The sequence below is a fragment of the Delphinapterus leucas genome, chromosome 16 (genome assembly GCF_059928025.1).
Source record: "Delphinapterus leucas isolate spDelLeu-1000000601 "Yukka" chromosome 16, BTC_Dleu_Yukka2, whole genome shotgun sequence".
Taxonomy (NCBI): Eukaryota; Metazoa; Chordata; class Mammalia; order Artiodactyla; family Monodontidae; genus Delphinapterus; species Delphinapterus leucas.
The window spans coordinates 50,674,877-50,687,086 of NC_143144.1; the positions used below are offsets into that span (position 1 = coordinate 50,674,877).

Here is a 12,210-nt window from a genome sequence, read left to right on the forward strand (position 1 = left end):
GATTCCCCACATTCCAGTTTAGAAATCACTGATTTAATGCATTAATTTACAAACATCTATTTTTTTTCCAGCATAGCTAGCATTAATGACGCTTTTACTATGTGTTAGCCCTTGTGCTAAGCTTTTTAAATACATAGGTAAAAACTACTATTTGCCCCATTTTATGAGTGAGAAAATTAGGGTTTAGAGAGAGGGTTAGCAGCTTGTCCACAAAGCTTGTGAATAGCTGAGCTGGATCAAAACTGCAGCTGTCTCAGAACCAAAAGTCATGTTCTGGACCACCTGGTCACCCTGAATTCATGGAGTTCAAGATAAAAATTCTTTAGTCTTGCCAAGTTTCTTCATGATGTTGAGACAAAGGAAAGTTTCTATAATTCAAGTGAATGTAAAAAAATTCCTCAGGCTACAACTCCCTCATTAAAAAAAAAAAAAAATGCTGGCTATAAGTAAACAACATTTAACTGATATTTGTATAACGGAGTAATTTATCTCCTCATGTTTTAAACATTTGTAATGAGAGATCAAGTAATTCCAGATAATTAAAAAATTATGTAGTCATACTAACTTGCCCTGATTTTATTTTTTGCAGAACCATGATCCAAGGGGTGCTATTCCCTAACAGATGAGAGTAGGAATGGCAGAAGAGAACAATCTAAAAAAGGTACTATCACAGAGGATATGTGGATTTTCACACTTACCTTTTTCAAGAGCATCTTAATTGCTTGAATTTTTTTAAGCCAGGCGTAAGTTGATCAAATATAATTGTGATGACCAAATTTTGGAACTCTTTCAGAATAACAAAATATAGTAGTGATCTTTTGGGAATAAGGAGTTAGTTGTATAAGAACAATAAAGCTACATTAAAAAAAAAAACAAAAAAACCCTGCATAGGGCTACAGCTTCAACTGAAGACACAGTGTTTTGGACCTTACCATGCTTATGTGAAAGCTTCAAGTTATGAAATGTAGAGTAGCAAAAGTACAACACATATTCATTTTATGACACAAAAGCAGATAAGATGGACATAAAGGTTAAGAAATGAAAATAACATATACACTAAAAAAAATCACAACAGAAACAGGCTTTATTTCAACCAGACAAGAGAATACTTCCATTAACATCAACTTCTTCAAGACTTGAAGACATGGAAATTAAAGATAGTGCCCAGAGGCAGAGAAGGAAAGTTTCATCATGGAGCAATTGTACTGCCCTTCAAAAATCCCTTTCAGCAATATGCTCAATTCAAAAGATTAATTAGTTCTAAATCATTAGATCTCATGTGTTTCAGTATTTGTATGAGACTCTCATTTGAAAGTTACCCATCAGTCCCAATGATCTTTCAAACAAAAAAAATATATAGATCAGTATAATAATTTTTTTTAATTTTAGAAAGTGGGATTGAAATACAGTTTAAAATATTTCAAATAAAAAACAACTTTATTATTATTTAAGACGCCTTGTTACAAAGCTCCTAGCTACATACATGTACAAAACACAGATATTACCACATGACATCTCAACCCATGACTTCTCCTAAACATCCCAACGTGAACAGTTAATCTACCGGGAGACTTTCCCCTGTAAATCCCAATATCTTGCACAAGGATTTGTTGCCATTCATACGCTGTGCATGGATGAGGACACTTCATCAGAGAACATTTCAATTTAACATAGCCTAACATAAAATAAATCTACCGCAACACAACATGTTCATAAGGGATACGACAAAATTGCATATAATTTTCAACTTTTGCCAGACTCACTAAATTCATGAACACTTTTTCAGAGTTTTCTCTTCAAGGGCACTTTTGAGAGCTTTAGATCTCGTGCTTAACTTTGTATTGAGTTGGTCAGCACCTTGATTAATATGAACAATTACATTAAAGAACGGTATTGGAGGGGGGATGGGGAGTCATCTGAGGACAGAAACAGGGGGAAGGACTCTCTTTTTCCCTAAGACATTCAAACAGAAAAAACAAGACCCAAAAAGGTAAACAAACAAACAAAATAGTGTTCACAGTAAAACATGACAGATTTGTAGTTTCATTTGAAACCAACAGCAAATCATGAAACGTCATGAAAAATATAAGTCAAGGTAAAATCTCCTAGAGTAATTACTAAATGAAGTTAAAATTACCACACTGATCAGTAAACCCCAGAAGAAAAATAAACAGCACTTACATTTCAGGTCCTTCTTAAACATCATATCATTTTTCAAAGTCAATGCATAAGACTGGTAGGTTTGGCCACGCTGCACAAATTTTTTTTAAAAAATACAGTATACAGAAAAGACTCTTGTATTCCCCATTTTGAATCATAAGCTCAAAACCCAAGAGTAAAAGATCAGCTAGAAGGATTTTAATTATTTACAAATCCAGCAGGTTCATCTGCCATAATGGCTTGGCTTCCGTCCCACAGTGGCTTTCACCCTCTCCAGCCGCAGAGCTTGGATCCCTGTCCCATCTCTACTGGTCATCAGTCATTTTGAACAGTTCCAGCAGTGCCCCAACAGCTCCAAAATAACCCTACAACAACAATGAGAAAACTTCTGTACGATTATCTCTGAACCTTAGTCCAATACCTACTGTTTTTCATAATTCGAGGAATGCTACCTCCTAATGCTATAGATACAAGATACTTAAAACCTGACCTCTGGCATGAAACATGATATAATAATAATAATAATAATAAATGCATTGGATATCTATTTGTTTATATACATTAAATAAATTAACTGATGTAAAGTGCGTAGAAAAATATCTGGCACCACAGTGTATACTACATCAGTGTTGACAATTTTTAGGATTAGGACTATTTCATTTTAATCCTTGTCATGGCAAAATTCACATTAGTACTCCCATTCCACAGATGAGAAATGGGAGGTCATAAAGTAAATTACCCTTTCAAGGTCCCATGAGTTGTGCCAGGGTTCAATCGCAAATCTATCTGACTTCAAAGTTGTAATGTCTCACAAGGTATAGCTCTAAGCTTCCCTCAGTAGATCCCAGAAAGGCATCTAAATCAGCTCAAGTTTCCCTTTGCTCATCTGTAAAGGAAAAGCTCACGTATCTGTGAAAATGAAGGAAGCTAAAAAATGGAAATGTTTAGAGAAGCTGGTTTCCAAAAGGCAAGAGACTCTACTCCTCTGGTATTTGCCTGACTCAACAGTTACTTACTGCGAAATGGGTGGCATCTGGCAGAACACTACATGGTAGGATCTTTGCCTCCACTGCCAGCTGACCTCTGAGGGCTCACTATATGCTAGAAATTTACATGGATTTCCTCACTTAATCGTCACAGTAACTTTATGAGACAAATAATATTATCACCCCATTCCACAAAAGCTAAAACAGAAATGGAAAGGTAGAGTCATTGCCTAAGGTCTCCAAGTCAGTGAGGGCCTGTGCTCTCAACGGCTTGGCTAGACTACTTCTCTTAGGAGACGTGCACTTACATAAGTGGAGTGAGTGGGACTGAGTGAGTGAGGACTCCAGGCAGGGCAGGAAGGCCACCTCACCAGCACCTCCCAAAAGTCCTCTCTCCATAATATCCTCCAGGAAGACCTGCCTAAGTGAGAGTGAACCTAAGAAGGTAGAGAAATTTCTGAGAAACACCTACAAGGAGATATAAAATTGCTCTACTTTCATCGGTCATAGAGACTGAGTTATGATACTTAGTAACAAACCAAAGCCATCATTCACAGAGGCCTAAGATTGTACAAGGGGATGCCTTTTTATCCAGAGAAGTAGGTTTCCCCCAAATGCTGGCTCTTTTTCCTTATCTTACCATCAACTAACTACCTGTGTGCCCTTGTAGATGGCTTTTTTTTTTTTTTTTGCGGTACGCGGGCCTCTCACTGTTGTGGCCTCTCCCGTGGCGTAGCACAGGCTCCGGACGCGCAGGCTCAGCGGCCATGGCTCACGGGCTCAGCCGCTCCGCAGCATGTGGGATCTTCCCGGACCGGGGCACGAACCCGTGTCCCCTGCATTGGTAGACGGACTCTCAACCACTGCGCCACCAGGGAAGCCCTTGTAGATGGCTTTTAATCCCTGACGGCTTCCAGGGTTTGTTTTCTGCCTTAGTCCAAGAGGATCTAAACTTAGGGTTGCCAGATAAATGCCAGGTAAAATAACTGTGTCCTATATTTTTAATCGCTAAATATGGCAACACCAGATGGGCTAGAAGAGTGGTCTTCTTTTTCATTTTAATTATTTTTTAAACAAAATCTTACAAGGGAAATTGGTAACTAAGCAGATAAAAAAGGAGCTGCTCTGGTTGGAGGAGGGGGAGTGAAAATTCTGAGACTCCACTGCCCTCGCCCCCCATAAAAAAGTTATATCACTTCATGCCTTAGCCTCCTTAAAAAGACAAAAACAAAAACTTTCTTTAGTACAGTTAAACAGTTAACTATTTGGTATTTAACTTCGTATTGTTTTAGATGCTTTAATAAAACAAAACATAGGCTTAGAGAGCTCTAAATAATTTATAAGTGCATCAGCAACTTTTCAAATAAATAACTCAGTTTGGAGATGAGAAAAATGCCACAGTAGTTATTCATTACAATTAAAATTTATGACACTCGTTCTCCCAATGTTCTTTCTGCTGCAATATACCCAAGGCTTTGGGTACCTCCCGTGATAAACAGCTGCTCTCTACAGTATTGATTTTAAAGGGGAATAGAAGAGGTGGGAAGAGATGAGGGCTCCCCACTCAGTTTTAGAAACCTCCGATTTGTATTAGTGTAGAAACTGGATATAAGGGCCCCTTTGCATTAACCGGAGCGCTCCACTTCTTCTGTAAACAGGCTGCCTAATGGCTAGCACACCAGCCTCTCAAGGCCACCAGGCTACTCGGAGCAGCCCAAGCACTTCTGTTCTCACCAGCTGAGTTGTTTACTTGCCAAGAGTCACCTGTGTTTATCCTCAAATTTGTTTATGACAGTTTGATTGTTAATGTAATAATCTAATGTAATTATATGCCACCTAAACCAATAAAAAGAGTACAAGATGAATGGTCACCTCTTTGAAAATCCAGTTAAATTCTTGAGAAAGATTAAAAAGCTAGTTAACAAGTGAAAGTTGCTAGGAAAGTAGATCTTAAAAGTTCTCATCACAAGGAAAAAAAAATGTAACAATGTGTGGTGATGGACGATAACTAAACTGACACTGATAACCATTTTACAGTATATACATATATCAAATCATTGTTGTGTACCTTAAACTTATACAATGTTATATGTCAATTATATCTCAATAAAAATGGAAAAAAATGAAACAAAGATTGAAAAAGGTAGTCACAAACCACTGCCCTCTATTTAGGTGGATCCTACATATGAAAGATTGGGAAAATCTAGAATGACTCTGCAACCAAATTGCTTCATAAGTATCTTTAATTTCTTGATCTACTTTAAAGAAACAAACCAGAAATCATAAAAGGTGCATAATACTTGTGGATTATGGAAAAAAAAAAGACAATTACAGAGCTCTGATCAGCAGAACCCATGCTCAAAAATAGGTCTTGGTCCTACATCAAGAAATTGGTGAGTGAATGAACATTTATACATTTTATATTAAAATAGAATGGTAAAAGTAGGAAGATATTTTTTCCATGATTAATCATTTAAACATTTTTTTTGTTTTTTTAAATTAACCATCTACTAGTCCTGATTGTTGGATAATAGAGCTTCCATTTTATATAATGTTCTTCCTTATCTTTTGCATAAATGCAAACTAAGGAACCCACTCATATGTTAGACAACCCAAAAACTTCCATGTAGGACAACTAAGTCCATGTGAACTCAACCTACCTCATGTTCCAAAAACAGAGCTTTTAGCTGTCCTTTGGACCAAAAATCCATGGCATATGCTAGCAGCTTCATGGAGACCATATTGATTCTGAGAAAATTCCCAACAAACACAACTCTGTCAATATTCTGGAAAAAAAAATGAAAGAAAAACAATTGAACCATGACATAAAAATAACATTTAGCAACAGACCCAATGTGCTGTGTATCACTGTACTCCGGGACCTTGCAGAGTGAATTTTTTTTTTAAGTGGAATTATTTCAGGATTTCCAAGATGAAGTTAAACAAACCTCAGAATGCATTCCACAAGAACATGAGGGGGAGAATTTGGTTGGGGGAGGCAGAGACTAATACTGGGCTCATTTACAGGTATTATGTTAGGCTGCCTTAGATCTGATATGAAATTCAGCTCCCAACATTCACATATGAAATTAAAACTGGAGTTCATCTAAATTTGCCTGTGTATTCCTTAAATCCCCCAAACTTCCAACTATAAAATATATTATTACCAACTCATAAATTATTTTTTAAATTTTATTTATTTATTAAAAAAAATTTTTTTTTAAAATATTTTGGCCATGCCATGCGGCTCATGGGATCTCAGTTCCCCGACCAGGGATCGAATCTGGGCCATGGCAATGACAGCTCCAAACCCCACCACTAGGCCACCAGGGAACTCCCAACCAACTCAATAAATTAAATGGCTATGGCATGGTTATTCATCTAACAACTGTGGTCAGGCTGCTCTGTGCCAAACACTGGGAATACAAAAAAGAAACAATACCCAGTCTCTACCTTTAGGATATATGGTGAAATATCCTGTTTGGTCAGTATGTGGGTTACAATATGATAACAAAAAATACATTTATATTTTTGTTGTCACGGATACAGATTTGTATTCTGAACACACCGCTCACACTGAGCTCAGCCTATCTGCCACACAGACACTGCTCACTCCTCACTCGCTCACAGAGCCAGTTGCTATGGTCACTCATATCAAAGGGAAGGGAGTCTTGGGAGCTGGCATTATTTTCTGTTCAGTCTATCAAGAGCAACCAGGGTCTGGGAACATCGCCTTCTAACTGTCTCAAGCTTTAACAATACATGAACCCATTAACCACTGTGAAAATTTTCCCTGGGTAGAGGGGTGGGAGGTGGGCCCACGATTAGGGGTCCAGCAGGGACAGGGGAGACCCTGGGTGGGGGTAGGCGTGGAGGAAGGGAAGGGAACGTGGCCAGTGCTTTCCTTGTCCACTTAGGCACTGGGGAGCCTGTTGGGCTCCCAGGCCTAATCCTCTGCCCTGGAGCCTCCCTCCTACCCTGCAGAGCCCAAGCCTCACCCCACACCCCCACCCACGGCCCTGCCTCTGCACTCGGAGACCCCCTCTGAGACCCCCTCCAACACGCTGGGCATAAACCCCAGCCACACACCCTCACCCAGGGCCTTACCTCCAAACTCTGGAACTCCACACTCCAGAGGCTCCCGTTTGGACGTGCTGCCTGTCCCCTCCTGCACAGGTCCTAAGCAGAGGCCCCACCTCATGCTTGAGCATCACCCCTGCCTAAGTTCCACCCCCTGCCTAAACTCTGCCCCCCATAGCCAAGGCTTTTTTTTTTTTCTTTTTTCCTCTTTTAGATTGGGGTTCTGTTTCACCTTGTAGTTGATTCATTTACATTTTCATTTTTTCTAATAATTCTTTTATTTTTGGAATTTTATTTTGTTCTTTATACTTTGTTATTATTCTGCTCCTTTTGACTTGTTCCCCCTCCGTTTTTTTTCCTTTTTTCTGTGGTGGATTTGTTTTACCTTGTTGCATTTGTTTCGATTATATTTTTATTTTTCCTAATGTATTTTTATCTTTCTAATTTTATTTTAGTTTTTATTCTTTGTTATTGAACTGCTCCTTTTTTTTCTCTTTCTTTCTTTTTTTTTTTGCCACACCATGTGGCTTGTGGGATCTTGTTGGGCCCGAGCTCCTGTGGTGGGAGCACCAAGTCCAAACCGCTGGACTAACTGAGAAGCTCAGACCCCAGGGAATATTAATCAGAGTGAGGACTCCCAGAAGTCCTCATTTCACACCAAGACCCAGCTCTACCCAACTGCCTGCAAACTCCAGTGTGGACGCCTCAGGCCAAACAACCAGTAGGACAGGAATACAGCCACACCAATCAAAAAAAAAAAAAAAAAGAAATGACAAAAATATGTTACAGATGGAAGAGCATGGTAAAAACCTACAAGACCAAATAAATGAAGATGAAGTAGGCAACCTACCTGAAAAAGAATTCAGAGTAACGATGATCCAAAATCTCGGAAACAGAGTGGAGAAAATACAAGAAATGTTTAACAAGGATCTAGAAGAACTAAAGAGCAAACAATGACGAACAACGCAATAACTGAAATTAAAAATACTCTAGAAGAAATCACTAGCAGAATAACTGAGGCAGAAGAACGGATAAGTGACCTGGAAGATAAAATGGTGGAAATAACTGCCAGGGAGCAGAATAAAGAAGAAAGAATGAAAAGAATTGAGGACAGTCTCAGAGACCTCTGGGACAGCATTAAACACATGAACATTCGAATTATAGGGGCCCCAGAAGAAGAAGAGAAAAAGAAAGGTTCTGAGAAAATATTTGAAGACATTATAGTCGAAAACTACCCTAACATGGGAAAGGAAATAGTCAATCAAGTCCAGGAAGTGCAGAGAGTGCCATACAGGATAAACCCAATAAACTATCAAAAATTAAATACAAAGAAAAATTATTAAAAGCAGCAAGGGAAAAGCAACAAATAATATACAAGGGGATCCCCATAAGGTTAACAGCTGATCTTTCAGCAGAAACTCTGCAAGCCAGAAGGGAGTGGCAGGACATATTTAAAGTGATGAAAGGGAAAAACCTACAACCAAGAAAAAACCTACAACTTTACTCTACCCAGCAAGAATCTCATTCAGATTTGACGGAGAAATCAAAAGCTTTACAGACAAGCAAAAGCTACGAAAATTCAGAACCACCAAACCAGCTTTACAACAAATGCTGAAGGAACTTCTCTAAGTGGGAAACACAGGAGAACAAAAAGACTCATAAAAACAAACCCAAATCAATTAAGAAAATGGTAATAGGAACATACATATCAACAATCACCTCGAATGTAAATGGATCAAATGCCCCAACCAAAAGACACAGACTGGCTGAATGGATACAAAAACAAGACCCTTATATATGCTGTCTACAAGAAACCCACTTCAGACCTAGGGACACATACAGACTGAAAGTGAGGGGATGGAAAATGATATTCCATGCAAATGGAAATCACAAGAAAGCTGCAGTAGCAATACTCATATCAGATAAAATAGACTTTAAAATAAAGACTGTTACAAGAGATAAGGAAGGACACTACATAATGATCAAGGGATCAATCCAAGAAGAAGATATAACAACTGTAAATATTTCTGCACCCAACATAGGAGCACCTCAATACATATGGCAATCGACAGTAACACAATAATAATGGGGGATTTTAACACCCCACTTACACCAATAGACACATCATCCAGACAGAAAATAAATAAGGAAACAAAAGCTTTAAGTGACACAACAGACCAGATAGACTTAATAGATATTTTTAGGACATTCCACCTGAAAGTGGAAGAATACACTTTCTTCTCAAGTGCACATGGTACGTTCTCTAGGATAGATCACATCTTGGGTCACAAATCAAGGCTTGGAAAATTTAATAAAATTGAAATTGTATCAAGCATCTTTTCTGACTACAATGCTATAAGATTAGAAATCAATTACAGGAAAAAACAGTAAAAAACACAAGTACATGGAGGCTAAACAGTGCACTGCTAAATAACCAAGAAATCACTGAAGAAATCAAAGAAGAAATTAAAAAATACCTGGAAACAAATGACAACGTAAACAAAACGATCCAAAACCTATGGAACGCAGCAAAAGCAGTTCTAAGAGGGAGGTTCATAGCAATTCAAGCTCACCTCAAGAAACAAGAAAAATCTCAAATAAACAATCTAACCTTACACCTAAAGCAACCAGGAAAAGAAGAACAAAGAAAACCCAAAGTTAGTAGAAGGAAAGAAATCACAAAATCAGAGTAGAGATAAATGAAATAGAAACAAAGAAAATAATAGCAAAGATCGATAAAACTAAAAGTTGGTTTTTTGAGAAGATAAAAAAAAATGATAAACCTTTAGCCAGAGACTCATCAAGAAAAAAAGGGAGAGGACTCAAGTCAAAAAAATTAGAAATGAAAAAGGAGAGATTACAACTGACACCACAGAAATACAAAAGATCATAAGAGACTACTACCAGCAACTATATGCCAATAAAATGGACAACCTGGAAGAAATGGACAAATTCTTGGACAAGTACAGCTTTCCAAGACTGAACCAGGAAGAACTGGAAAATATAAACAGACCAATCACAGATAATGAAGTTGATACTGTAATTAAATATCTTCCAACAAACAGAAGTCCAGGACTAGAGGGCTTCACAGGCGAATTCTATCAAACATTTAGAGAAGCGTTAACATCCATCCTTCTCAAACTCTTCCAAAAAATTGTGGAGGGAGGAATACTCCCAAACTCATTATATGAGGCCACAATCACCCTGATACCAAAACCAGACAAAGATATCACCAAAAAAGAAAATTATAGACCAATATCACTGATGGACATAGACACAAAAATCCTCAACAAAATAATAGCAAACAGAATCCAACAACACAGTAAAAGGATCATACACCATGATCAAGTGGGATTTACCCCAGGGATGCAAGGATTCTTCAATACACACAAATCAATCAATGTGATACACCATATTAACAAACTGAAGAATAAAAACTGTACGATCCTCTCAATAGATGCAGAAAAAGCTTTTGACAAAATTCAACACCATTTATGATAAAAACTCTCCAGAAAGTGGGCACAGAGGGAACCTACCTCAACATAATAAAAGCCATATATGACAAACCCACAGCCAATATCACTCTCAATGGTGAAAAACTGAAATCATTTCCTCTAAGATCAGGAAAAAGACAAGGATGTCCACTCTCACCACTATTATTCAACATAGTTTTGTAAGTCCTAGCCACAGCAGTCAGAGAAGAAAAAGAAATAAAAGGAACGCGAATTGGAAAAGAAGAAGTAAAGCTGTCACTGTTTGCAGAAGACAAGATACTATACATAGAAAATCCTAAAGATGCCACCAGAAAACTACTAGAACTAATCAATGAATTTGGTAAGGTTGCAGGATACAAAATTAATGCACAGAAATCTCTTGCATTCCTATACACTAACAATGAAAGATCAGAAAGATAAATTAAGGAAAAAATCCCATTTACCACTGCAACAAAAAGAATAAAATACCTAGGAAAAAACCTACCTAAGGAGGCAAAAGACCTGTACTCAGAAAATAAAAAACACTGATGAAAGAAATCAAAGATAACATAAACAGATGGAGAGATATACCATGCTCCTGGATTGGAAGAATCAATATTGTGAAAATGACTATACTACCGAAAGCAAGCTACAGGTTCAATGCAATCCTTGTCAAATTACCAATGGCATTTTTCACAGAACTAGAACAAGAAATTTTACAATTTGTATGGCAACACAAAAGACCGTGAATAGCCAAAGCCATCTTGAGAAAGAAAAACGGAGCTGGAGGAATCAGGCTCCCTGACTTCAGACTATACTACAAAGCTACAGTAATCAAGACAGTATGGTACTGGCACAAAAACAGAAAGATCAATGGAACAGGATAGAAAGCCCAGAGAAATCCTCCACACATACGGTCCCCTTATCTTTGACAAAGGAGGCAAGAATAGACAATGGAGACAGCCTCTTCAGTAAGTGGTGCTGGGAAAACTGGACAGCTACATGTAAAAGAATTAAATTAGAACACTCCCTAACACCATACACAAAAATAAACTCAAAATGGATTAAAGACCTAAATGTAAGGCCAGACACTATCAAACTCTTAGAGGAAAACATAGTAAGAACACTCTATGACATAAATCACAGCAAGATCTTATTTGACCCACCTCCTAGGGTAATGGAAATAAAAACAAAAATAAACAAATGGGACCTAATGAAACGTAAAAGCTTTTGCACAGCAAAGGAAACCATAAACAAGATGAAAAGACAACCCTCAGAATGGGAGAAAATATTTGCAAATGAAGCAACTGACAAAGGATTAATCTCCAAAATATACAAGCAGCTCATGCAGCTCAATATCAAAAAAACAAACAACCTAATCCAAAAATGGGTGGAAGACCTAAATAGACATTTCTCCAAAGAAGACATACGGATGGACAACAAATACATGAAATGATGCTCAACATCACTAATCATTAGAGAAATGCAAATCAAAACTACAATGAGGTATC

At 37.7% G+C, this 12,210-nt stretch overlaps 1 protein-coding gene across 2 annotated transcripts in view; it reads right to left on the reverse strand.

The window, feature by feature from the left end:
* Positions 1–1,418: 1,418 nt before the first annotated feature.
* The window catches only part of PANK1 (pantothenate kinase 1), a 111,456-nt gene continuing 100,664 nt past the window's right edge, over positions 1,419–12,210 (reverse strand). For both annotated transcript variants that reach the window (XM_089897905.1, XM_022569379.3), the window contains 2 exons: positions 5,807–5,932; positions 1,419–2,525 (listed from right to left, as the gene is read on the reverse strand). In XM_089897905.1, coding sequence (XP_089754031.1) covers positions 2,466–2,525; positions 5,807–5,932 — 186 coding nt within the window. In that variant the 3' untranslated portion in view covers positions 1,419–2,465. The remainder of the gene's footprint in view (positions 2,526–5,806; positions 5,933–12,210) is intronic.